Source organism: Salmo salar, chromosome 11 (genome assembly GCF_965601325.2).
Source record: "Salmo salar chromosome 11, fSalSal1, whole genome shotgun sequence".
Taxonomy (NCBI): Eukaryota; Metazoa; Chordata; class Actinopteri; order Salmoniformes; family Salmonidae; genus Salmo; species Salmo salar.
This window is the reverse complement of record NC_138301.1, coordinates 19,247,435-19,274,360: the sequence shown is the minus strand read 5'-3', so window position 1 is coordinate 19,274,360 and position 26,926 is coordinate 19,247,435. Positions and strand designations below refer to the sequence as shown.

Sequence of the window (26,926 nt, the reverse complement as noted above, 5' to 3'; positions counted from 1 at the left end):
ACGACACTGTCTTTCAGGAGAGGTTCAAAAGGATATGACACAATAGGCCTGCCGTGGGCCAAGTGCTTTCAACCAGAGGATCAAGCTTCCCATGAAACTGGTTGCCAGGTTATTGTTGCCCCTAGAAATGGAGGTAGGGGGTGAGGTAGAGGACTTCCTGAAATACTGTCCGGTCCACCAATTAGACAGACAGCTCAATCGGTGCGTCATCCTCAGAGGAATACTCCCCAATTTAGTGCATTTTAATGGCATTCATTTACATGACATACAGTACAGTACCAGTAAGATGCAAATTGAGCCCTTCTCACTTTCTCTGGTTTGGTTCAAACAGGTGCCATTTATTCACGAACTGGAGGAGGCAGCAACAGTGGCAGCAAGGTAAGAGATATATATATATTTTTTGTTGTTGGTACTCTTGGTGTTGTATAGGCTAACATAACAAAGAAGAAATATTATTTGCAAGTTCATATTTTACTACACGTCTTCCCACTTTGCCTACAATTCTGATCGATTTCATGTTTTTCCTGGTGTAATGACAGTTCACTGCCTGAATCATTATTATGTTTGTCTTATAACCTGGATGACTAGGCTCTTTGTTCTCTGTATCTGTTCAGTAGCATGATCCCGCATGTGCTGACAGCCTATGCCTCTGAATGGAACTTTGCTTTTTGATCTAATTGAGTAAAATACGAGAGGAATATCTAAAATGTTTTCTACAGCCCTTTCTCCTTTTCTCTCTAATCCTTTCTGGGCTTCAAACACCCAAACCTGAGATAAACAATTATCCTCACACTGTAGCAGAGGCATGTCAGCCCATATTAGAGCAAACTGTACTGCTGCTCCCAGAACAGTGAGATACAGGCTAGCTGTGTCGTTATTGGATCATTTAATAATCACGCACTAACAGAAGGCCTTTTCTCTTTGTTGTGATCTGATTTCAAATGTAAACAGGTTCCATAATGTGTCTGCTGTTACTGGTTCCACCTTCCACTTACTTTATGTGATGTGTAGCATCGCTTGTTTCTCATACTGTCTCTTATGGTCTTACAGTCTATTAATGACCTTTAAAAAGCTTGTGACCTCAGATAATCCATAACATTTGAGAAGCTTATCATGAGAGCTTTTTTAGTCTGTGTGCCTCTGTATGTAGAGAACAGAGGATGCAGATGTGTACATGTGCATGAGTATGTACGTTCGTGTATGTCTGTGTGTTTATTTTAGGGGCTCAGTAGGAGCCACCCACCCACCCTTCATTTACTGAGGTTATGTGACTGCTTGGAAGACTGTTTACACCCTAAACCGTGTCCTAGACTCCAATCTGGTGGGGGATGGAGGAATGATAGTTTGAGTTATAAGGTGTTTTGATCAAACACACACACGTCCAAACTCTACCCTTCCCTGGTCAGACCTCTGCCCCCACAGAATGATCACAGAGAGAAAAAATAGCAACGTGGCGCTCACAGGCAGAGTACGAGCTCAGAGTTCAGCTCAGAGTTGGAGTGTAATTCAGGAGATGTGATCAGTCAGGGCTGAGTGGAGTTGAGCGGCAGCCTTAGAGAAGAGCTGTACACACACAGCAGCAGCAGCCCAGAGAGGCACACAGAGCCTTCTCCTTAAATGGTCAAAGCTCCCAGGAGTGAAAGAGAGGCTGGTGCTGGGAAAAAAAGACGGGGAAAGGAAAAGAGACAGCCAGGGATAGCTAGATTTTCTGTGAAAAAATCTGGGAATTACAGTTTGACTGAGGGAAGGTTCTGTCGGGTGTTTTATGTGGAGTTTATGCGGAGCTAAGCAGTGAAGGTGGTATCACTCACAGGAGGTTACAGGTACAGCTATTGATCTATTCTCTGCTCTGTGGACAGGTAGACATGATGTATTGTGCGCACGTTTTATTTGTTTAGAGATTAGAGAGTCTGCAGCTGCATGATATGCACGTTATCATTAGTATCTTTGGCTATGTACATCGAGTTGACAGCCATGTAAACATTTGCACTGTTCATGATCACTTTGGGGTTATTATGACTTTGTTGGAATATGCATATCTCTGCTGAGGGTCTATAGGCTGTCACTTGTTGGGAAGATAGCAATAGTTTGCTAAGGGAGAACAATAATTACAAGACTTGGTTGAAAGTTGCACATACTGGGATTCTATGCATGACCAGCAGATGCTAATGATTTATTTGTTTCTTTGCTATACTGTATATAGCCATGATAGTCTAAATGGCATTGGTATTTTGAACAAGCTCACTTGCCTCCCCCTCTATCTCTTCCCATCCATCTCTCATCTTTCTCACACTCCCTCCATATCCTGTTATCTGGGATGGTGGCTGTGTAACCACCACTTCCTCTGCCGGTCCTGTACTCCCTGTGCTTTACATAACCAAATTTTAAACAAATCTTGCAACAGGCAGAGAGAGGGCTTACGTAACAGGGGAGAAGGGGGTCGGGGCGAACGCTCTGCTCAGCTCACTTTATCATGAGGGAGCAGCGAGGCCAGCCCTTTGCCTTGCCGTGAGGTAACTCTGTGGCCCTCAGGGACCTGCCTGCTAAAGGGGACAGGCTGGAGGTTCCCAAAAATAGCTCTGGTCAGGGGAGAGAGAGGCTGAGAGGCCCTGTGTGTCCAGTGGACAGAGCCTTGCAGGCGTGGATGTACTCCCGGGCCCGGCAGGAAATAATCAGAGTGATTCAATTACACTGCAATATTCATCTCATTGTGTCTCTGTTTAGACTCCTGCAGCTCAGCTTGGCCCACTCGACTCTGTTTGCTTTGAAATTGACTCTCACTGTGGACTTCCAGAAACTACCTCAGCCCAGGACATTGCTTCTAAATTGCAGTTTTGCACTGTAAAAACAACAACAACAACACCCACAAATCTAGTTGTTTCAATAAATTGTTATTAAGTAACTGGGTCCACAATATTGTTTGTTTACTCAACTTTTCGTTCCAGGTGTTACCTAAACAACAACAAAAAGTAGTTGGTCCAAACTTAGCTCTAACTTGAGAAAACTTTGATCAACTTGATCAACTTAAAATGATGTGTGCTCAACTTTCCCATATGCTCATTCAACAAAAAAAGTATTATTTGGGCATCTTACCTTAAAAAAGGCTATAGAACTAGTTACACACAGAGTGCTGTTAACATACAGTACAATGTTTTCAACTTACATATTTGACACACGTTGACACACATGATTGCATTGCGTATGTTCATTTATACGGTAATTGTTGTTCAACATTGTCACGACTTCCACTGAAGTCGGCTCCTCTCCTGAGGGTTTATGTTTCCTCCTGCTTGGTGTGCGCCCAGTGTAAGGCTCCTAGACACCTGCCCAGAGGTAAGCTACATCCCTTACCCGTTCCACAACGGCCTTGGTCACACCTGTCGGGGGATTTCCTGACAGATCTTCCTCCTTCACAGGGAAACACCACGATCCTGGTCGTTGTGGATCGTTTTCCTGTCGTCTCCTCCCTCTGCCCGGTCTCCCTACGGCCCTACAAACCGCGGAGGCCCTGTTTACACATGTCTTCCGGCACTACGGGGTTCCGGAGGATATAGTGTCTGATCGAGGTCCCCAGTTCACTTCGAGAGTCTAGAGGGCGTTCATGGAACGTCTGGGGGTCTTGATCAGCCTCACCTTTCACCCCGAGAGTAATGGGCAGGTGGAGAGAGTAAACCAGGATGTGGGCAGGTTTCTGCGGTCCTATTGCCAGGACCGGCCGGGGAAGTGGGCGGCATTCGTGCCCTGGGCAGAGATGGAGCAGAACTCGCTCCACCACTCCTCCACTAAGCTCTGCCCCTTTCAGTGTGTATTGGGGTACCAGCCGGTTCTGGCACCGTGGCATCAGAGTCAGACCGAGGCTCCTGCGGTGGACGATTGGTTCAGGCGCGCGGAGGAGACATGGGAAGCCACCCATGGTGGTTGGTCCGCTCCAGGAGTCTGAGGTGCAGGAGGTTCCTCCGCCCCCTCTGGACATCGAGGGGGACCCGGCGTACTCTGTCCGTTCCATCCTGGATTCGAGGCGTCGGGTGGGGGGCCTTCAGTACCTCGTGGAGTGGGAGGGGTACGGTCCGGAGGAGAGGTGCTGGGTTCCGGTGGCGGATGTGTTGGACCCTGAACTTCTACGGGTGTTTCACCGGCCGGATCGCCCTGCGCCTCGACCTCCGGGTCGTCCCCGAGGCCGGTGTTGGTGCGCCGCTGAAGCCGCATGTCAAGGGGGGGTACTGTGACGACTTCCGCCGAAGTCGGCTCCTCTCCTTCTTCGGGCGGCGTTCGGCGGTCGACGCCACCGGTTTTCTAGCCATTGCCGCTCCATTTTTTATTTATCCATTTGTTTTGTCTTGTTCCCTGCACACCTGGTTTTCATTCCCCAATCACACTACATGTATTTATTCCTCTGTTCCCCCTCATGTCTTTGTGTGAAATTGTTTGTGTGTTACGTTTTTTTGTACGCACTAGGCTTGCGTGCGTTTTTCCTGTGTTATTTCACAAAGCCTGTTTGTGTTGTTATACATTTGATGTTTTGTGACTGTTTTGCGCGCTTTACACTTTGCCTTGTTGGCTGGAGTTTTTTTGACGCAGCTGCATCCGTCTGTATCTCTCCCCTGCCGAAATAAAGTGTGCGCCCGTTCACAATTCTCTGCTCTCCTGCACCTGACTTCACCACAAGTACGCACACGCCTGACAAACATGTCCTCACCTGGAATTTGAACTCACAAGCTCGTGGTTCAAGGCATTCTGATCTTCCTGCTACACCACCCAAATAACAATTTATAGTTGAACATATGAGACAATTTAAGCAAACATTGTTTCCTAATGTTGGAGCTAAGTTTGGGCCAACACATGTTTTTAAGTACAGGTAACGCTTTGACCGAAAAGTTGAGTAAATCAAAAAAAAAAAGCTGTGGAACCAGTTACTTATTAATATTTACTTGAAACATTTACAGTGTGTCAAAACCCTTGCAATGTTGCACAGTCACAGTGCAGCAGTCTTTCTGGACTGCCTTTATTTGTCACTGTGTGACTGTTCTTTAGATCATGGTTTTATCAGTATCTTAGCTATGTTTGAAAGTGTTCTCTCTACGTCATCTCCTTCATCATGTACAGATATAGAAGTGTGTAGGAGTAAATACGCAGGCTTGATGAGGAGGAGACCTCCGGTACTGAACCTGACCTCACTAAACCCTCACACTAATGGAAGTAGCAGCGTTCTCTGATGTTTGACAATACACTAGAGATTTATAACAGCTTGTTATTAACTTTTATGACAAATCATTTGTCTGTTTATTGTAGTATGTTAGACATGAGACCCGAGTGCATTTTGTGTTGTCTATGAGTGGTTCATCACAGCTCCAGCTGTAGAAAGTTGGCCTATCTGGACATTGTGTTTTGTGAAGGCCATAACAGGACAGTGATTTAATTTGGTCAGTGTTGGGTCTTGTTTTTCTTATCAGAGAATGGCACACGGTTCTCCTGGCTCATTGGCTCAATGTGATTATGGAAAATAAAAGGCCATGTCCTTACAAAGGGGTCAAGCAACTCCAGTTATATTTTAAGTCAATCAAACTGAAAATAAATTGTTTTTCAAGGTTTTGTTCTAGCTCACATTTGCTGTTCCTGGGTGTGGACAATGTGCTTTTTACATCTATAAAAACAATTAGACAATAGGAACATAAGTACTTTCATGTTGCTGAGGCCTGGTCTAAATATCCCTCTTGTTCCTAGGAGAACACTAAACGGTCTACTTCCTCCCTTGTGAGGGATGGGTCTATTAGCCTCACGTTCCCAGCATCCTCTAGCCACGTTAGCCATGTTTGTCATGACATTTACCAGCAATCACTGTGTCTGGACTCAGGACTCAGGAAGCCATTCCTCATTGAAATGTGCACTCTGGATTACTTGTGATCAAAGATAAGAGGGTGAATGTGTTCTGTTCTACAGCTTATTGTTTTTTCCTTCTGCTTAGTGAATACTGAACACATATCACTGAATCCCTCATTGCCGGCATGTCAGAAAAATCCATTGACGCATTCTCTCTCTCTTCTTTTTCTTTTTTTTCTGTCAAAATAGGCTAGATCTGATACGGCTAACAGCCCCATGAAACACTAAACATAGGTAGGGACTAGGAGATGATGAGTGTGGATGACACAACATACTTCATGAATGGATAATGGAGGGTTGTTTTCTCTCTGTCAGAGCTGTGACGATTCAGAGCCACCCTGCACTGATGACAACAAACCAAGCCAAGTCCAATGTCCTGACTTTGTCCAAGACCAAAAGCACAACAGTACCAGCAGTGATGGTCCTGCACCTGCATTTTTAGGTAATAGATCCATTGTCATCTTCAAATCAAAATCCAATGTATTTGTCACATACACAGTTTACAGCAGGTATAATAGGTGCAGCGAAATGCTCATGTGCACCTCACATTTCTTCCACTTCCTTTTGGCAGGTCATACAGTGCTACCATTCATTTGCCTGTCATTTCTGCTCCTATCTCCTGTCCATCTGCTTCTTTAATGTGTTTTGTTTTCAAACGTCTGCTACTCTGCCTACAACATGTTGTTAGTGTGACTGGGACCTCCCTGTCTGACCGTGTTGGTTCCTCCCTCTTGTAGGTTTCATCCCAGTGTCAGAGACACAAACGCCCCCAGTGTCCCCATCACAAGTCTTCCTCCAGTACGAGTGTGCACCTCCTCTTACCGTCCCACCGGAAACACCCCCTCAGTCTGCCTGTGTCAGTCATGCTGCCGCTCACACTGAGGAGAATGTAGCAGGGTTAGTGTTTATATTCTCTCTCTTTTACAAGAAGAGGATATTGCATGTGTTTAGATTAACATCCCCCCACACTGAAGAGCTAGGCTAAGGTGAGACTGTGCAGGGATGCCAGTGTTTACATGGTCACACACCAGCGCCCCAATAATATACAAGGGCACTCAGTATGTTCGTAGGAGGAAGCGGGAACTGTCAGAAGATTGCATAAAGTGTGTTAGGAAAGGCCCACCCTCCGGGTTTAGAATGAGGAGGTGGTGGTATTTCACAGAGCAAGAAGCAGTGGAAGTTATCACAAATATTCAAGCTGATATACGGGTTATAATTGTGTTTGACATGATTTTGGAGAGATTTAACTGTTGATTATGGATAAAGAACAGTGTGTTGATGTGTTTGATCAGTCTCAGATCGGAGGATCCTAGTTGCCGTGACTACTGTCAGTCAGAGGCCCGCGACTGTGGGAGTGGCCAAGCATTGCCGCCTGGAGACTGTGGGAGAAGTCAGCCATCAAACCCAGGAGACAGTGGTAGTAAAGCCTCTGAACCAGAAGATCGTGGGAGGAGCAACACATTACAACCAACAGATATTGGGTGTGATCTAGAGCATTGTGGGAGTTTCCATTCTCGAGATCTACCGACGGTTTTAATAACAGGCTCAGATAAAGTAAGTTAGGACTGAATACTTTTTAATATCTTTAATGACGATAGGCTCTTTTATGATTAAATACTCGAGTGATTCCCAAATCATTGTAGTTAAAAAATAACACTCACACACACTTCTAAATGGGCAGAGACAAAACATAAGCAAGTTATTTTACCCATTTAAGGTGTACACATCCTTCCAAAGCCATGGTTTCCTACACAAACACCCCCTCCCATACCCAGGAACAGAGTGAGTGGTGCTTGTCTGCTCCTGTGGGGGGCACGGGTTGGCTGATGGTTAGAGAGGCAGGGCAGGATGGGGGGTGCTGGGCTGGGTGGGGTTAGAATGGAGCAGGGGGTCCTGGAGTGAGCCCTGGCAAAGACCATTAGGCTCAGAGAGGGAGACTCCAGTTAGAATGTGACCTCCGTCAACCCCAACAGAGCTCTGACTGATGGCATGTCTGATTTGGATGATTCTGGCTCTGCTGTATGACATTTTCACAGAGTATTATTTCCATAGGCATGTTGAAATGGATAGGATAAATAATTGTATTTGTTTCCCCTTTAGAATCAGATTATGATTGTGTGGTTAGATATGCTCGTTTTAGTGTAAATATGGTAGTTCATGCTAACCTTGCTCTATGACGATTTAATTGCAACCCTTCTAACCTTTCATCCTCCATTGTGCTACCTCGCTGCCTCCACGTTTGATTTGCCTGTCGTAGATGTTTAGATTCGTTACAAGACAACGGTATCTTGTTTTTCTTTGTTCATTCTCAGAATTAAGTAAATCTAACTTTAATAGCTGGAAGAATGCGTTCCTCTGGGATTCCCGTTCTCCCAGATTAACTTGGCTCATCCGCCCCCACCTCTGGGGAGAGAAAGGTCACATTTGTTTATGCACTGTTCTGGAAGCTGCAGGACTTGTTAGTCAGGTCTAACACTAGAGAGAAGCAGCTGATATGTCTGTGTGATGGTTTGTCTGATACGTTATTACAGTAATATGCCGCTAGAGAGTTGTGCTGGATCTGGAAAATTGCAATGATAATTCATTGCATCATAACCAAGTTATTTGAGAGAAGGGCGATTCCATTGTAACAGAGTGATGCTGAGACTCTCTCTTTCACTTTGCAAAGTTTAAAGGCCCAATGCAGCCGTTTCTACCTCAATATCAAATCATTTCTGCATAACAATTAAGGACCTTACTAACCACGTTTCTATCCAAACATTTCATTCGGATAAATTACCTAACGCATGAAAAAAAGTCACCACCGGGCTGATGGAAACATAAAATGCCGTTACAATTTTATAAATGCCGACAAACAATTTGTTCATTTGACATGGTGAGATCTTTTTGTGTAGGTAAAATTAATTATCTAAAAAATGGTGGTGGAAATTTATGGGCAAATATTGATATAATAACCATCATATCGAAGTAAACTTGGAGTCAAGTGATGATATGTTGGGTTGTCCTCCCACTATGACTCTGGGAAGCATGCTGTTAATTAAGCTACAGATGAAATAAATGCTGATAAACATCACAGGGTGGTGAAAGTGCACGGTGATGAGCTTGATGCTCCTTTCCAATAAATATTGAGGGTCTTATTTATGTGACATGATGATCGATGCTCGGCTGCCATTTGACAAATACAAATAATAACACTCTTATCCATAATAATCTCATAATGTAGGTAGCCTACCCGCACTGTATCTGCGAGCTGTTGGTTAAACCACATGTGCCAAGACCAGAGTGGTCACATTTGCTATGTAACACAATAGTTTTTGTGACAAAACCATCAGTAGAGTTGAAAATGCGATGGAAACCCATTTAACTTGTATTTTTCATTCAGTGCATGGGAATTTTATGGCAAAAGTCATTTTTATGTGCACTACATCGTGCACAGCCTTTTATCCGCAAAAAGTCTGTTTGGTGGAAACATCTCTGGTGGAAAATGGGCATATTGTTTTATGCAGATTTTTGATCATTCGCATGAAAATCTGTCGCACATTGGATGGAAACCTAGCTATTGTGATTTGTTTTCAATCAAAATGGTCAAAAAGAAAACAAAAATCAGCTTCTTAGCAAGAGCAATTTCTCAAGCAAGAATTTTGCTAGGATTGTCTGGGAGTTGTCTGAGTTGGGAGGGGAAAACTGAAAACTAGCTGTTATTGGCAGAGGTTTGGAACTCTCTTTCTTATTGGTCTAATATTAACAAATTTACAGCCTAGTGATGTCACCAGGCAGGCCAAAACTCCATCCCACCAAAACAGGCTGAAAGTACAGACAGCCTTTTCAAACAGCTCTTACACTGAAAGAGTATTATTATAATTTTCATAATTTCACAGTATTAGTCCAACCTCTTAGTGTGGAAATATATATCAAAACACAGAAAATCTAGTTTTTGACTACACTGAGCCTTTAACGTACCCCTATACACAGAAGTCTACTTTTAACAATTGCCATTGAAAATGTTACTAAAACACATTTACTAGATGAACAGTGCAGATGCAAAGTTTGGTAACAGAATGACAGTAAAATCTCCATCAGTTTTTTATTTGACCACGTTTTCCAAAAACTCAAAAATAATTGAAAGATGTCTGCAGAAAGAATAGGGTGTTAGCTATGATATGGCACCTTGAGTTTGAAAAAATTTAAACTGAACAAAAATAAAAACGCAACATGCAACAATTTCAAAGATTTTACTGAATTACAGTTCATAAAAGAAAATCAGTCAATTGAAATAAATTCATTAGACTCTAATCCAGTGTTTCCCAACCCTGGCCCTCAACAATACACATTTGTATTGTAACCATGGACAAGCACACCTGATTCAACTTGTCAACTAATCATCAAGCCCTCAGTGAGTTGAATAAGGTGTGTTTGTCAAGGGCTACAACGAAACTGTGTGCTGTTGGGGGTAATGGAGGACCAGGGTTGGGAAACACTGCTCTAATCTATGGATTTAAAATGACTGGGAATACAGATATGTATCTGTCATCACAGATACCTTAAAAAAAAAAGGTAGTGGCGTGGATCAGAAAACCAGTCAGTATCTGGTGTGACCACCATTTGCCTCATGCAGCGCGACACATTTCCTTCGCACAGACTTAATCAGGCTGTTGATTGTGGCCTGTGGAATGTTGTCCCACTCCAATTCAATGGCTGTGTGAAGTTGCTCGATATTGGCGGGAACTTGAACATGCTGTCGTACACATCGATCCAGAGCATGTCAAATATGCTCAATGGGTGACATGTCTGGTGAGTATGCAGGCCATGGAAGAGCTGGGACATTTTCAGCTTCCAAGAATTGTGGTCAGATCCTTGCGACATGGGGCGATGCATTATCATGCTGAAACATGAGGTGATGGCGGCGGATGAATGGCACGACAATGGGCCTCAAGATCTCGTCATGGTATCGCTTTGCATTAAAATTGCCGTCGATAAAATTCAATTATGTTTGTTGCCCGTAGCGTATGCCTGCCCATACAATAACCCCACCGCCACCATGGGGCACTCTGTTCAGCAAACCGCTTGCCCACATGACGCCATACACGTTGTCTGCCATCTGCCCGGTACAGTTGAAACCGGGATTCATCTGTGAAGAGCACACTTCTTCAGTGTGCCAGTGGTCATCGAAGGTGAACATTTGCCCACTGAAGTCGGATACGATCATGGCAACAGCCTGGTGAGGACAACACACAAGCAGATGAACTTCCCTGAGACGGTTTCTGACAGTTTGTGCAGAAATTCTTTGGTTATACAAACCCACAATTTCCTCAGCTGTCTGGGTGGCTGCTCTCAGACAATCCCGCAGGTGAAGAAGCCAGATGTGGATGTCCTGGACTGGCATGTGGTCTGCGGTTGTGAGGCCGATTGGACGTACTACCAAATTCTCTAAAACAACGTTAGAGGTGGCTTATGGTAGAGAAATTAACATGCAATTCTCTAGCAACAGCTCTGGTGGACATTCCTGCAGTCAGCATGCATCCTTTTGCACGCTCCCTCAAAACATGAGACATCTGTGGCATTGTGTTGTGTGACAAAACTGTACATTTATTGTTCCCAGCACAAGGTGCACCTGTGTAATGATCATGCTGTTTAATCAGCTTCTTGATATGACACATCTGTCAGGTGGATGAATTATCTTGGTAAAGGAGAAATGCTCACTAACAGGGATGTAAACACATTTGTGCACAAAATTTGAGAGAAATACCATTTTTGTATGGAACATTTCTGGGATCTTTTATTTCAGCTCAAGAAACATGGGACCAACACTTTACCTGTTACGTTTATATTTTTGTTCAGTATATTTGGTTGGATCAACACCCAGTAATGGATCAACATCCGGTAATAGAATGATGGTAACACTAACACTAATCACATCATGGGTGCTTGATCTGGACTATACAGAAATGCAATTATGAATGTCATTTATATTCATGGTGATACATCCTGAATAGGTACACAAAGGTAGAAAAATGTAATATCCTCCTTTGCATGTTTTGCTATTATTCTACACACTGGCTATTATTGGTCCAGACCGGACCAACTCTGTACCAATCATAGACGTCTATGTTTCACAAGTTTGGACATCGTACAGCACAGTAGAGTAGAATTCAGTATAGTACAGTACAGTACAGTAAAGAAAATACAAATAGAGTAAAGTATAGTTCAGTAGAGCACAGTACATTATAATGTACTCTACTCTACTGTGCTCTACTGTACTTTACTGTGCTGTACTGCAACTGTGGTTTGTGACTACTATGATTTTCCATTGTGGCGAATTCAATTGCAGTCATTATGTTGCAGATTTTTCAATCACTCTGTTACCAATTTGGTAACAGAGTGATGCATTTTAATCACTTAATAATTCTTAAACAACATTTTTATCAGTAGAAACACTATAACTAATTGCTAGGTCTACCTTTACTTGTTATTTCTGTGAAATGTCATTATCCTCCCTCATAAGGGAGAGAAATTAGAAAATATCTTATAGATATGTGGGTTTTTGGTAACATAATGACAAGACACTAGGCAATATTTCTTAAACTTACAGAAGGCAAATCATTTCTCCAAAACTAAATATAAGTATTGATATTACTTAGCAGGGGTCTTTACATCAACATTATTGTGTTTTTGATGTATTTCCGATACCTTTTAAGACTTTTCTGGTAGATGATTTCTAAGACCCCTTTTCCATCTGTTTATCCACAAATCAAAACCTTACTTATGCCACATTTTTAGAATGGAAAATGATTGAAAAATCTATGCCTTCATGTCCCAAAAATATAGACTTAGCTTTCATTTGACATCAAATGTGATATGCTCCTATAAACTTCACATGTTGGTCCTTTAACATGGAGATGACCAGAGTAGTGCAACTGCAATACTATTTACAGACTTTGAATGTATGTCTACAAGGCCCTTTCCTTATGATATCATAGGTTTTGTCTTCCAACATCAACATTCAAACAGACAGAGCCACCACCAGTTGGCACACCCATTCATAGGCAAATGTTCTATACACTTATCCTATTTGAGGAAGCGTCATGCTTCTTTGTGGTTTCCCTAATAGTTAAAAGCTATCAGAGGCTGTGTATTCTCACTTGTTCCTGTGTGACTTCCTGCTTGCATGCATATCATTCTGGTTCCAGGAAGGAGGGGGCCACGAGTTGTACTGCTTTCCCTGGGTTCAGACTGAACAGCAGTTAGAGGAATCCCCTACCCAACCCATTCCAGCTGAGAGCCCCTTTTTTTTCCCCCTGACACGACCCCGTGCCCCACAGCCCCCCGTTATGCCCGTCCTCCCTGAAGAAGAGGAGGATTCCCCTGAGGAGCTCGATAGTTCCTCCAGCTCACCCAGCACAGTGAGTACCTATGCATTACATTAAACCTTCACTCTAAAGCTGTGGTATGTTGCACTCAGAGCTATACATAGCACTAGCTCATTAATACTGAACCTAGAACCTAAGGTTCAGTATTGGCAAGCTATACAGATTTGCAATGAATATGTGAGCAACAATAGCATATGAGCAATATGAGCATTAGGCTTAACTCATATCTATGCTCATAGTGTTGCTCACATATTCATTGCTAATACATGTTAGTGTGTTATGGATGTGTGTATCTTTAGTAACAATGATTCCCTGCTTTTCACCCACTTCTATTTTTGACTCAGGAACAAAGCTTTGCTCAGCAGTGAAAATATGTCATTAATCCCAGCAAAATCATGAGCGGGATGTTCTTTCCTCTTCTCTCCAGATCACAAACTTTTTTTCAGTGCTTCTTATTACCCTGTTTGTTGTGTTGATGAGATAATTTGCGCTGCACTAGTGGTCAAGACAGGTTAGCACAGTGTGTATGGACCACTCCAGATCTAGGCTCTACTCTGAAGACTGAACTGTCTCTCGTTGTTTTATTCTGTCACCTGTTCAGATCCTGTGTGACTCCCCACCCTAATGTTTATTTAGTTGAGTAGACTTGCACAGAGCAGTGGATAGATTGGATGTTTTATGAGTCTCTGAATGTGGCTTTGCCTAGGCCAGTACGTCTCCCAGAAAACATGCCATTGAAACTCTTTGAGACAAAAAGTCGAGGTTTTCTGAAAGCTGCCTGTGTACAGTCAGGAGCTATACACAGCTGTTTGGTTTACACTGTAGCGACACAACAGATTTGTGTTGAGCGGATGGCTGTCTCACCAGAACCACTGAGTTACTCCTCCTAGGAGTACACTGTCATCCGTTCCAGTCAGTCATAAACACGGCCTAGATAAGACTTCACTGAGGAATGCAATGAGCCTCTGTAATCTAACCTGGGGGTATGGCAACCGTATAAAATGATCCTCCTTTATTAAACAATAGCCCTGGCCTTTCAGCAGTTTTAGTCTGTTATAGGGATATAATTTATTAGCATTCTCTTCCAGGTCAAAGGTCTCAGTGAAGTATCATTTAATGCCTCCCTGTTTATTTGCATACTTTTCTCTCAGGATAGAACTAGATACTAGGATATAAATAAAACATTTACGAGGTATATAAGCCTGACCTTTAATGTTGGAAATATACTTAACATGGTTGACTTAGTTACAGATCACATGGTTCAAGTAAGTGTTCATTCTGTCCTTCCACTCTCCTGGGATACTGAGGTCCAGTGAGTTCTGGATGTGTTTAGTCCAGAGGGACGTTGTCTAGAGTTTCTGATGTTCAGGCTGTTGACATTGTGCTGCTGAGCTAAAAATGCTGCTGCTGGAAACCAGGGACCACCTGCTAGTCAACAGAGCTAAGTGCCTCACCGAAATACCCACCGATAACAGAGGACCACAAGTTTATTTATTTTTTCCCTTAAAAGTGCTTTGAAATGGTTGTGCCTTGAAGTTGAAGTGTCTTTTTCCCCTGCTGATTCCACCATGTTCCCCATACAGTCCCAGCCATGGTGAACATCAGGGAGGGTCTAGAGAGATATTAAGGTGTATGTTTGGCTCTGTCTTCACATTAATATCAACATTACAAGTTTACGAAAACAGCAAGTCTCCAGTTTGGGGAACCAAGTCACCAAACATCTCTGTGAAAGTGTGTACACAAGATTTTATAGATGTGTACATAAGCAGGAAGGTTAAAGGGTAGAGCATGAGAACGTGTTGATGCCTTTGCAGTGACACAAGCCATTTGGTGACATGTTTACTCAAATGTCTCTGTAATCTTTGTTTTCCATGCTTTTCTGTTTCGAATGATTTAAATGAAAATGTCCCCCAATTTACGTCATTGCAGTAACAATATCCATATCTATGAATTTGCCTTCTATTTGAGAGACAATATTAGATTGTCTATGGCAGGATCCCATTTCTGTTATCCAGGTCCCTCAAAAGTCCACTCAAAACCTTTTTCATGCAGTCTAGTTCTGGTCTTGCTGCATAACTAAAGTTATACCTCTCCTAACTTATTTTAAACCTTTTGTTTCTCACATATTTTTCCATCTAGTATACACCAGTTGAAAGTAGAGCAGTTACCGTGGCGATGCCTGCTCCCACCATTGTCTTCCCAAAGCAAGCGACCGTGACCGTGGTTCAAGCAGACGGTCGTCCTCTGGAACAGACCAGGTACATGTGTTATTTCATCCTGACAACAGGACTGTTCATGTCAAGAAGGATTGAGAGCAATCCACCTCTTGAAAAATGTGCCACTTTAACCAAGCCAGCATCGAGATATTTCTAGAAAAGAAAATCCATCCTTCTTCAAGTGTTTAGAGTAGCTAAATGTAAATAAAGACTGCGTCGTAAGAACACAGCGTCTGTTAATTTGAAACGTTTCTCTTTCCCAGACCACACAGTCCCAGACCTCGCTTGTCCCGAAACGTCCCGGGAGGACCCATCACTACAGTCGGTGGGTACAGTCAAATACTTAAAGGCTAAATATAGCCTCATGTTAACAAAACTTACATAAGTCCATTATTCAAAAAGTTCCATTCTGATTTTTTTCTTCATAACATTGTATGGCTAATTTAATTCCAACTATTGAAATGTATCAGTTTGGTCATCAGTGTCTGACAACATAGAGAACTGGAGCTCTTTGTCCTTAGAAAAGCAGAGCCAAAGCTCTCAGCCCCGGGATGCTTCTGCTTTGATTACTATTGATGTTGGCTTGTTGCTCTGTGCTGAGCTCAGAGAGAATACTATTGGTTGTTGCCATTTGTCTCTTATTGTCTCTGTTTGTGTTTTAATTACAACTCTGGTGTGTGTGTGTGTGTGTGTGTGTGTGTGTGTGTGTGTGTGTGTGTGTGTGTGTGTGTGTGTGTGTGTGTGTGTGTGTGTGTGTGTGTGTGTGTGTGTGTGTGTGTGTGTGTGTGTGTGTGTGTGTGTGTGTGTGTGTGTGTGTGTGTGTCCTTCTCAGACAGTACAGGCAATGTGATAGACCTGGTGAAAGACCATCTTCCTGAGCTGCAGCTCTCGGAGGAGGACCGTCAGAAGAACCTGGTGCTACTGCAGGAGGCCAAGAAAGTCAGCGACCGCTTCCTGAGCCGCAGGGGCCGAAAGTCCACCTGCAGCCTCTCTGAATCCCCCACAGGTGAGAGACACTCACTGGTTTACAAACTGGTATACAAGTGAAACAGGGAAATATAAAAGTACTTTACGCTAAGTCTTACTGTACAGTATACAGTATGTAAGTATTAAGCTATTCAGTTTAAGAACACTATTTACACAGAAGAGATTTAATCAGCTGGTGGAGTGCAGATTTGGTTTAACAATATTTTGACTCTTAACACTGGTTATGAAATACAATGAGCAGCCAACAAACCCTCAGGTCTGCTAGCTGAATTGCGTAAGTGAGTCATTGTAATTGCTGTATGTTTCTATCTTGACTTCCGGAGTTATCTGAACATCACGTACGTGCCCTCATGCCTTCGTCTTGCAGCATTCTGAATGCACGCCAGATAAGTCCAGTCTTCCCTCACGTAACAGACTACAGTAGCAGATATCAAATGTCCCAATAACTATAGTTTTTATGTTGCGCTGTTATCTGGAATGCGATGCTGATGCAGTATACTGTACTTTCATTGTCCAAACATAAAACACATGTGTATGTTTTATCCACAGGTCTTTCTCCTAACCACACACCATCCTCCTCACCTGTACCGTCCAGAAGCAGCTCTCTTATCACAGCCCCTCAAATAGGTACGTCCATCTTTCTGTCAGTTAGAGAATATTCACTCTCTTTGCTGGAGAGCATGAAAAGCCCTGCATAAAAATACATTCAATTATACATCTTTTTTTGTTAACCTTTTTCTTTCAGATGTAGCCACAGAGGTGACCTATGCCCCCTCGTCGCCTGTCAGCCTGGTAAGACCAATTGGAATTCTATTTTTCTGATGCACTCAGTAGTGGTGTTTTAACAGTATGTTGATGTGTGTTGTTTTGTGTTCCTCTCTGGCAGCGATTGGAGGTTCTGTCTGCGAGGGAGCAGGCTGATACCAGTACACCGGAGCATGAGGTAGCACAGCACTCTCACCACCACTCTCATTCTCAAGTGGCACCCTGGAACAGTTAGTCATACATGAAAATGCAATACGTAGTTAGTAAAACCCTCATGAGTTTACACTGCAGAATACCTATGCTCATAGCTATGTTGGATACAATAATTCATTTACGGTAGAAAATTGTAAATGTTGACATTCTTGCGCCCCCTCTCCAAGAAAATCCAATTTGTTTCTCCTGAATTGACAGTGTTTAAAGAATTGTGATGTTGCTGTTTTTAGAGCACCAGGAGGTTGGTGGACTGGAAGCCCAATGAGAAGCGTAAGGTGTCCTCAGGCACCCTGGCTCCCCGCTACTCTGTTCCCCCACCCCCCAGGGAGCCCAGTGGGGGCCAGAAGGAGAACTTTGACCCCCGGGTAACAGCTAAGAATTGCCCAGCACCAGTACTAGTCAATAAGCCAGAGGAGGGTCTGGTTCGAGCCCCCAACCAGGCCCCTGCTACTGGGGTGGCCAAGCCTGTCCCTCGGCCCCCCACTCAGCAGGCCCCCTGCACGGCAGAGATCAAGACCATCGGGGCCTTTCCTCCCCTCATGAGAGCTGTGTCCTGGGACACTGTTGGAACTCTCAACGCCAGAAATGGGGCACCAAGTCTCCCCTCTACAAACGAGGAAACCTTCTCCTTTCAAGACAAGACCCGGGATGCCCTGCTCAAGTCCTCTGGGTACAAGGACTTCCCTGTACAGCCTGTCAATGTGCAGAAACTGTCCAAAATAAGAGAGGTACAATGGGAGCCTTTTAACTACTGGGGCTCATCCCTTGAGTTTCACCTGATAGCATTAATGTGACATTTATTGCATGTTTTGGGAATTTAAGAGCCTTTTGGCAAATGCTAAAATCATGAGAGAGAATGTTTTGTTCTTGTAATATTTTGGTCTCGTAAACATCTTTGTACGACACAGTTATTACAACATGAAAGCTCTTAAAAATCTAAATTTGCACTGTTCTTCTGTATACAGGAGCACAAGCTGATGCGGAACCAAAGCATTGTGGGGTCAAAGTTGGCAGACTTGAGTGAAACAGCTGAACAGGAAAGAGGTACTGTGTTACCCCGTGTCTGGCCTGAAGAGGACACAGTGCTGTGTGTAGTGCTGTGTAACAGACCATTGGAGAGGACACAGTGCTGTGTGTAGTGCTGTGTAACAGACCATTGGAGAGGACACAGTGCTGTGTGTAGTGCTGTGTAACAGACCATTGGAGTGGACAGTAGACTTTTATCTAGTGAGGGGGAAAGGAGTTAAGGCTCCCAGCAATGTCACAGGATGCTAGTCCTTACTGACCCCGAGAGATTTTCCTTAGAACTGAGGGCATGTTCTGTTCTAAGTTTGGCACAGAGCTGCAATTTATTGGCAACCTGAAATGTTATTTTAAGTTTGCACCAGCAGATGGTGTGAGTGAGAGAACCCGGTCAGCTAACATGAGAGAACCCGGTCAGCTAATATTGGTTTGCCAAAACATTGAAAAGACATCAGTGAAATAGTTTGTGATCTAAGAATATTGCAGTACAATGTTGTTCAGAAGTAGGTCGATTATCAAAATAGTAATCTGATTATTTAAATAAATTAGGTTTTCCCTTAGAGACCAGATAGCCACGTTGTCACTATCTAATGGTCTTCTGTGTGTGTGTCTGTGTGTGTGGCCAGGTCCCTCTCTTCTGCCCACTGCAGGGTCTCCTACTGATGAGGAGGCTAAAGAGAAGTCAGATGCCATGCCCAACATCTCAGACATCATGCTGAGGAAACTCAAACTGCACAGGGGGCTACCAGGCTGGTGGGTATCACAGTATTTAGACTGACATGGAATGACCTTTTACCATATATTTTGGTCTTTCTACTTACATACTGAACCTATATTTCCTCTTTGATTCTATTGCAGTGCACCTCCACTCACCGAAAAAGAAGTTGAGGTGAGTATCTCCTCTGGAAAGGGTATTATACAGTAGTAACCAGTTTTATAGTGCATGTTCTCCCTCTGTCTGTGGCCTCATGAATGTAAAGTACAGGAAGCCCCTAGTCTCTACCAATGATTGAGACTAATGGGAGCCTCAATTTCCTGACTCTAAGGAGAAAATGCAAACATGGCTGTGTTGTTTGACTGCAGAGCACTTGGACTAGGCTTTAGCCCCGCCTGCCCAGACGCCTGTCCCTCCCAGGGGGATACATGTTGTGCACTAGGACAGTCGAGGTCACTGATTACCTCTCAACACTTGCCTCAGTACTCTGGGACAATGTTTGGAATGCTGCAGCAGAGACCCTTCGATCATGACAGCATGGCACCAGGAGTTCATCTGTCAGCATCGCTGCATGTTATAGGCTCATCTCAGGCCTGGTAGCAAGCAGCACTGTCAACATACTGGCTAGTTGCTGGGTAGCCAGCTGATGTAGTTCTATATGGCAGCTGGGTAGCCAGCTGGTGTAGTTGTGCTTTACATTACCACATACTGTACATTGCTATCATAACAGTTATGTTATGTTAACATGTTATCAAGGATCTTCAGTGTCACATGTGTTTATTCAGTCCCATACCGTATTCATGTTTTCTTGGGCAGCACATTAATTGACCTGCCCCCTCTGATCTACTTTGTGTGGTGGTCCAGTGAGTGTCTCAGTCCTTAATAATGGAATCTAATGTGTCCCTGGTGACCCTTTCATGAACATTAAACACAGTCATATCCTCCCCACAGAACGCGTTTGTTCAACTGTCGCTGGCGTTCCGGAATGACAACTACACTCTGGAGACACGGCTGAAACAGGCGGAGCGGGAGCGGACCCTGACCGAGGAAAACACGGAGAAGGAACTAGAAGAATTCAAAGGCTCTCTGAAGGTCAGCATTTAGTAGGCCATGATAATACAGGATATGAAATTAGTTGTGATTCACTTTCATTTATCAAGGCCCTTTGTTTTGTTGCTGTTGCCTCCTCAGTGCACGGCACCACAGTGGAGTAACATGGAGCAGCGGGAGTCCTACCAGTGCCTCATAGAGACAGTAGCAGTACTGCACCGTCTGGCCACCAGGCTCTCCAGCAGAGCTGAGATGGTTGGAGCAGTCAGACAGGTACTGGAACGCAGGCATAGGATAGGATAGGATGGGCCATCCACAGGGTACACTAATGATTCGAGGAAACCCCTGAATGAGAGAAGAAAACATTGAGTGAAAGTGAAAAAACTTTTCCATGCTCCACTGTCATGAGAAAAAGACTTTCAGGGGCATGGGTATGTTTTTAGTTTTTTTCAAATAAGATATGTTTGTGAAAGATTTAGTCTGTTATGCTTTCCCTCAGGTCACACCAAAGCCAACTCCAATAAATGACTAGGGAAGGACTCAGGGGTATGTCCTTTGTGATTTATAGACTAACAACACATTGCTGCTGTTCGAGACCTGACCCCAGACCTGACATGATGATGGCTTTCCACAGTGTTGGAGTCCCTCTCAAAATGATATTCTCTCTCTCTCTCTGCTGTGGCTGTATGGTTAACTCTCCTGCCCATAGACAGTAATGACCCTGCTGTTGCTGCACTCTTAGAACAAAAGGTGCTATCTAGAACCTAAAAGGGTTCTTTGTCTGTCCCTATAGGAGAACCCTTTAAAGAACCCTTTTAGGTTCCAGGTAGAACCCTTTTGTGTTCCAAGTAAAACCCTTTCCACAGAGGGTTCTACATGGAACCCAAAAGGGTTCTCCTATGGGGACAGCCGAAGAACCCTTTTGGAACCCTGTGTGTGACAGGAGAAACGTATGAACAAGGCCACAGAGGTGATGATGCAGTACGTGGAGAATCTGAAGAGGACCTATGAGAAGGACCACGCTGAGCTGATGGAGTTCAAGAAGCTGGCCAACCAGAACTCCAGTCGCTGCTATGGAGGATCCATAGACACTGGAGGTACACCTGCACAAAGCCTTTATCTCCAGTGCATGAAGGGCGAGTTGTTGCAAAATGTTGATTGACTTAAACTGTGTTCTCCTGTGTTCTTTGGTTAGATGATGGAGTCCCACGGCCATCCAGATCCATGTCCCTGACCCTGGGAAAGGTTGGTGCTGTAGTGTTGAACAGAGTGTTTCCACTGGGTTTGTTGTTGACAGTATGCACTGGATTTGACTGGTTACATCAGGGTGACAGTTCTCAATGTGATAGACCATATATCTTTAAGGATAATCCCCCCCCAACTGAACTCTCCCTCTCTTTTCTTCTCCCCTCTTTCTCTCACCCTCTCTCTCTCCTTTCCAATTGTTCCTTATCAGGCTTTGCCCAGACGGAGGGTCAGTGTTGCGGTGGTCCCCAAATTTAACCTCCTGAACATCCCTGGTCAGACCCCGGTCATGGCAGGACCCGGCCCCAGCGTTGCCATGGGACCCAGCCCCCAACCCACCATGGGCCAAGCACTTCCTGTCCTGGTATGTTTTCTACCCAATCACAGCCTTCTCAGCCTGTCAACCTGACCAAATGATTAAGAGGTAAACTTAAATAGACAGGATATTATCAGTCTGCTTCGTCTACATGCATATTGTTTGATCTTGTTAATTACAGTGTGAAGCCAACAGTATGAAAAGCAACTTTCCCACTGAGCCCACACAGCCAGCTATAGCTGAGAGGTATGTTCCTCCATCCTCTGTCATAATTTTCACCTAATGCATACCCACAATGGGCGATGCGGGGCCTTAATATATGTACACCCTTATCAGAAGACATCTTGTGCTGTATCAGAATCTTTGCCTTGTGTACTTGACCTTCAGGAAGTAGCTTGATTAATCATTGCCATCCGGATACCAGGGGCCATATACAGCAGATAACTGCACTACCCTTATGCAACTCCCAGATTGTCTATGCACCCAAAATAACTGTGCAACATTCCATAAAAACCCAACTGCAACTGGCTGATGGGATATTCTGAGATGTAATCTAAACATTTGGGCTGGGGAGTTTGACAAAAGCCAGGCCAGAGACTCCAGCCATGGTTTAGTAATAAGGGGAGTCTGAGAGAGAGAGACCATTCAAGTGGTGTGCTTTCTTAGTTCGCCCCATGCCAAAATCTCAGGATCTCTCGGAGCGAGAGAGACAATAACAATTGTATCAAGTGCCTGCTCAGTAAAAGCCAGGGACGTTTTAAGAGTCCCCATGTACACATTCTGCCTTTGTACTTTTGGTGTTTATGCAAGCTTGCCTGGCAGTGATGGTGCCATCCACGCACGCTGCCATTCAACTGCGTTCCAGCCTGTCCATTAACACAAGGCCACAGTGTTATGATGGAAAGCCTAATGACCATGATGCACTCCTCTTTCTCATCATAATATCTGTTGGTAAAATGTTCTATGTGTTCTTTCCGCTATGAAACAATGCAGTGGAAAGAGTGTGGCAGAGCAGGAAGCTGAGCCATCTGCCCCAGCCAAGCCCTCCGTCAACCTAGAGGAGATCAGATCAGAGATCAAGGCAAAGATCGAGGAGGAGGCCTACAATAAAGGGTGAGGCCCTTTTCTATGTACCTGCTCACCCTGACCACCCACACACATACCCATAGTCACACACCCTGTGCACACTGACAGAATAGTGTCAGTACATAATACTATGAAGAATCAACAAAATATTACAGTACATTCAGTACAGTCAGCATTGCAATAAAGTGAAGTATTTTATATGTAATGTGCCTCTGCTGCCTTATGCTACTTCCTCTACGTTCAGCTCATGTGCCTTTGATGAGAAAACAAGTGTAATGTTCCAAATACAGCTACCAAGAGGGACTGAAGAGAAGTAAAGAAGTCAAAGAGGTGGAGGAGGAGGAGGAAGAGGAGGAGGAGAAGGTAGAGGAAAAGCCAGAAAAGAAGGATGAAAGAAAAGAAGTCAGCAGAAAAGAAAAGTTCAACAGGTAATTTTCACTTTATGTAGATCAATTGTAAATAAATGATGATGTAGTTATACTAGCCACTGTATAATGACTGGGTGTATACCTTGAATTGTTCTGAATCACCTCTCAATTTCGCCTTTACAGTAAGGTTGAAGAGGTCCTAGTTGTCCTTGACCGGCTTTGCCCCAAGATTTTCCGTCGTAACCGACTTCTCTGGATTGTTTTGACGTTGTTCCTGGTCACGTTTCTGGCCGTCAGTGTTTTCACATACTTTAGTGATCGCTATAACAACCATGGGGACATGTCGGCAGAAAAAGCCATGGTCCAGGGCAAGAAGAAGATCTTTGGACTGAATGTAGGAGTACAGCCAAAGAATCCCACTGCAGAATAACAAAGAGCATGTCTCATACTTCTCTCAGTCCATAGACTCTTTTTTCCCATGATACATCAAGAGCTGAACTTGAATATAGGGTTTTGAAGATCTAGGGTTTGGGGGATGTATCTTTGGGAGCGTTTATTTAGTTTTTTATTGGTTTCAGAGGATAAGCCTTCTAATGATCATAAACTTTATCAAGGCATATTTATGTTGTGTTAGGAAAGCTGCCTGAGTGTTTCTGATGGTGATATATGATTGTTGCTTAGGGGGCCAAGTATAATAGTGTGATGAAATATGTTCTTATCTACAGTGACTTCGGATTCGGATTTGAAATGATACAATGACTATTAGGTGAAAATGCAGACTGTCAGCTTTAATATGAGGGCCTTTCTATCCATATCAGGTGAACTGTTTAGAAAATACAGCACTTTTTGTACGTAGTCTCCCCATTTCAGGGAGCCAAAAGTATTTGAACAGATTCACTTATATGTCTATTAAAGAAGTTCAAAATGTAATATTTGCCTTGTGACTCTACCAACCTGTTGGATGCATTCACAGTTTGTTTTGGTTGTGAATGGTAAATAATGTATTGTGTCATTTTGGAGTTGTAAATAAGAATATAATCTTTTTCTGAACACTTCTACTTTAATGTGGATGCTACCATGATTACAGATAATCCTGAATGACACAATGAACAGAATGAACAGGGAGGGTTAGCATTTTGGAGGGGAATGAATCATTGTTCCCGTATCATTCATAATTATCATGGTAGCATCCACATGAATTTAAATATGGTTTAGAAACATGTTCTACTCTTATTTACAATAAAAGTGACTCCAAAATACAGAATACATTATTTACCATTCATTTCTCTTCGGCACAAAATAATCTGACACACAAACTGCAAATGCATTCAACAAGTTTGTATTCACAAGTTTGATGTAATCATTGCATGCTATAAATATGGGACCATATACTACACTTTTGGCTACTTTAATACACATAGAAGTGAATTTGTCCAAATAGTTTTGGTTCCCTAAAATGGGGGGACCTTGCACAAAAAGTCCTGTAATTTTTAAACGATTCACCCGATATGGATGAAAATACCCTCAAACTAAAGCTGACAGTTTGCACTTTATAGTCTTTATCATTTGAAATCCAAAGTGCTGAAGTACAGAGCCCCCCAAAAATATATATTTGTCATTGTGCAAATACTTTTGGACCTCACTGTGTATATTCACAATGTGTTGTTATTTTTCCTTGTCCTACTCTGAATGTCATCCTGGAGGACTGAATGTGGCCCCTTGGGCGAAAATGGATGATTCATGATGAGTTCCCTAAGACAAATGTCACAGTAGACTAATGTACATTCATCTACCACTCTGTTACTTTTATGTTCATTCTCTCAGGTCCAGTAAGCGGACATCCCCTGAAGAGATTTACAGAGATATTTAAAGAGATGTTTTTTTTGTTTTGTTTTTTAAGTAAAATATCTATATTTGTGGTATTTAAGCAGATACTTTTTTGGAAAATCTATAATATAAGCACATTCCAAAGTAGTTCCTCAAGTGCAATATTTAGCAGCTGATGGTTCTTGTTTGTATGTATCGTTACTGTTATGGTTTGCGTCCTCCGAGCACTGAAAGATTTCCTTCATGTACGAGAGCACTTTTAGACAGCATGAGAAATGTTTTATCTTCTTCGCACTTGTGTGCCAGGATTTTCTGTTGTGTCATCTTCGCCTTGAAATAAAGGTGCCTTAAAACTCCCAGCATTCATTTCCATAGTGAATAATGTATGTCAGACAAACAGGTGCAGTTTACATGATGTCACGATCGTCGTAATAATTGGACCAAGGCGCAGCGTGAGTAGCGTTCCACATCTTTATTAAAATGTGAAACTTTTACAAAAACAAAAACAATAAATGAACAAACGAAACGTGAAGACAGTGAAGTGCAAATAGGCACCTACACAAAAACAAGAACAAAATAACTACTTAAATATGATCCCCAATTAGAGACAACGATTACCAGCTGCCTCTAATTGGGAATCATACAAATCACCAATATAGAAAGTAACCTAGAACCCCACATAAAAATAATAAATTAGAATAACCCCCAGTCACGCCCTGACCTACTTCACCATAGAGAAACAATGGTTCTCTATGGCCAGGGCGTGACAGTACCCCCCCAAAGGTGCGGACTCCGGCCGCAAAACCTGAAACCAAATAGGGAGGGTAGGGGGGGTGATTAGTGTCGGTGGTGGCTCTGGTGCGGGACGAAGTACCCACTCATTCCGCGGATCCGCCAGCATCGGGGGGTGGCTCTGGTGGGGGACGAAGAACCCTCTCAGCTCACGGATCCACCATCTTTGGTGGTGGCTCTGGTGCGGGCCGAAGAAACCATTCATCCCGTGGATCCAGCCATGGACCCAGGCTGAACACTGTGCCTGGATCTCGATGCCGAGGAAGGCTCCTGCCATGGAGGGGGACTGGACACCGGCTCGGACATCGGTGCTGAGGAAGACTCCTGCCATGGAATGGGACTGGACGCTGTGTCTGGACTGGGCATCGGCGCCGAGGAAGACCCCGGCCATGGAGCAGGACCGGACGCCATGCTTGGACTGGGCATCGGCGCAGGGGAAGGCTCCGGCCTTGGAGCTGGACTGAACACCGTGCCTGGACTGGGCATCGGCGCAGAGGGAGGCCCCTGCCCTGGAGCAGGACTGGACGCCTTGCCTGGAAGCTCCGGACCGTTGACCCCCGCTGAAGGTTCCGGACCGTGGACCGTCGTCGGAGGTTTCGGACCGTGGACCGTCGTCAGAGGTTTCACACCGTGGACCGTCGTCAGAGGTTCCGGACCGTGACACCGTCGCCGGGGGTTCCGGACCATGACACCGTCGCCAGAGGTTCCGGACCGTGACACCGGAGGCTCCGGACTGGGAACCGTCGCCGGAAGCTCTGGACTGTGAAGGCACACTGGAGGACTGGTGCGTGGAGCTGGCATCAATGGTACCGGTTCGATGACACCTCGCACGGCAAGTGCGGGGAGCTGGCACAGGACGCACTGGGCTGTGGAGGCGCACTGGAGACCTGGTGCATAGAACCGGCATCAATGGTACCGGTTCGATGACACACCTCGCACGGTGGTGTGAGGAGCTGGCATAGGACGCACCGGACTGGGGACACGCATTTTAGGGCGAGTGCGAGGAGGGGACACAGGACGCACCGGACTGGGGAGGCGCACTGGAGGCCTGATGCGTGGGACCGGCACAAGTTGCACCG

The 26,926-nt window shown here is 44.1% G+C and overlaps 1 protein-coding gene across 2 annotated transcripts; it reads left to right on the top strand.

Moving 5' to 3' along the window:
* Positions 1 to 287: 287 nt before the first annotated feature.
* On the top strand, positions 288 to 25,414 carry LOC106562099 (inositol 1,4,5-triphosphate receptor associated 1). 2 transcript variants are annotated; one of them, XM_045689122.2, is made up of 24 exons: positions 288 to 378; positions 6,193 to 6,319; positions 6,615 to 6,774; positions 7,170 to 7,431; positions 13,065 to 13,277; positions 15,384 to 15,502; positions 15,724 to 15,785; positions 16,293 to 16,466; positions 16,997 to 17,074; positions 17,193 to 17,239; positions 17,334 to 17,390; positions 17,656 to 18,153; positions 18,391 to 18,469; positions 19,075 to 19,201; positions 19,307 to 19,337; positions 20,115 to 20,255; positions 20,355 to 20,486; positions 21,157 to 21,310; positions 21,409 to 21,458; positions 21,670 to 21,822; positions 21,956 to 22,020; positions 22,768 to 22,887; positions 23,151 to 23,288; positions 23,412 to 25,414. In XM_045689122.2, the coding sequence occupies exons 5-24, from the start codon at positions 13,206 to 13,208 to the stop codon at positions 23,656 to 23,658; spliced, it is 2,544 nt and encodes an 847-aa protein (XP_045545078.2). In that variant the 5' UTR covers positions 288 to 378; positions 6,193 to 6,319; positions 6,615 to 6,774; positions 7,170 to 7,431; positions 13,065 to 13,205; the 3' UTR covers positions 23,659 to 25,414. The 2 variants fall into 2 exon arrangements, with proteins under 2 accessions (XP_045545078.2, XP_082813908.1); XM_082957782.1 differs by lacking the exon at positions 288 to 378 and adding an exon at positions 1,515 to 1,823.
* The last annotated feature ends 1,512 nt before the right edge of the window (positions 25,415 to 26,926 follow it).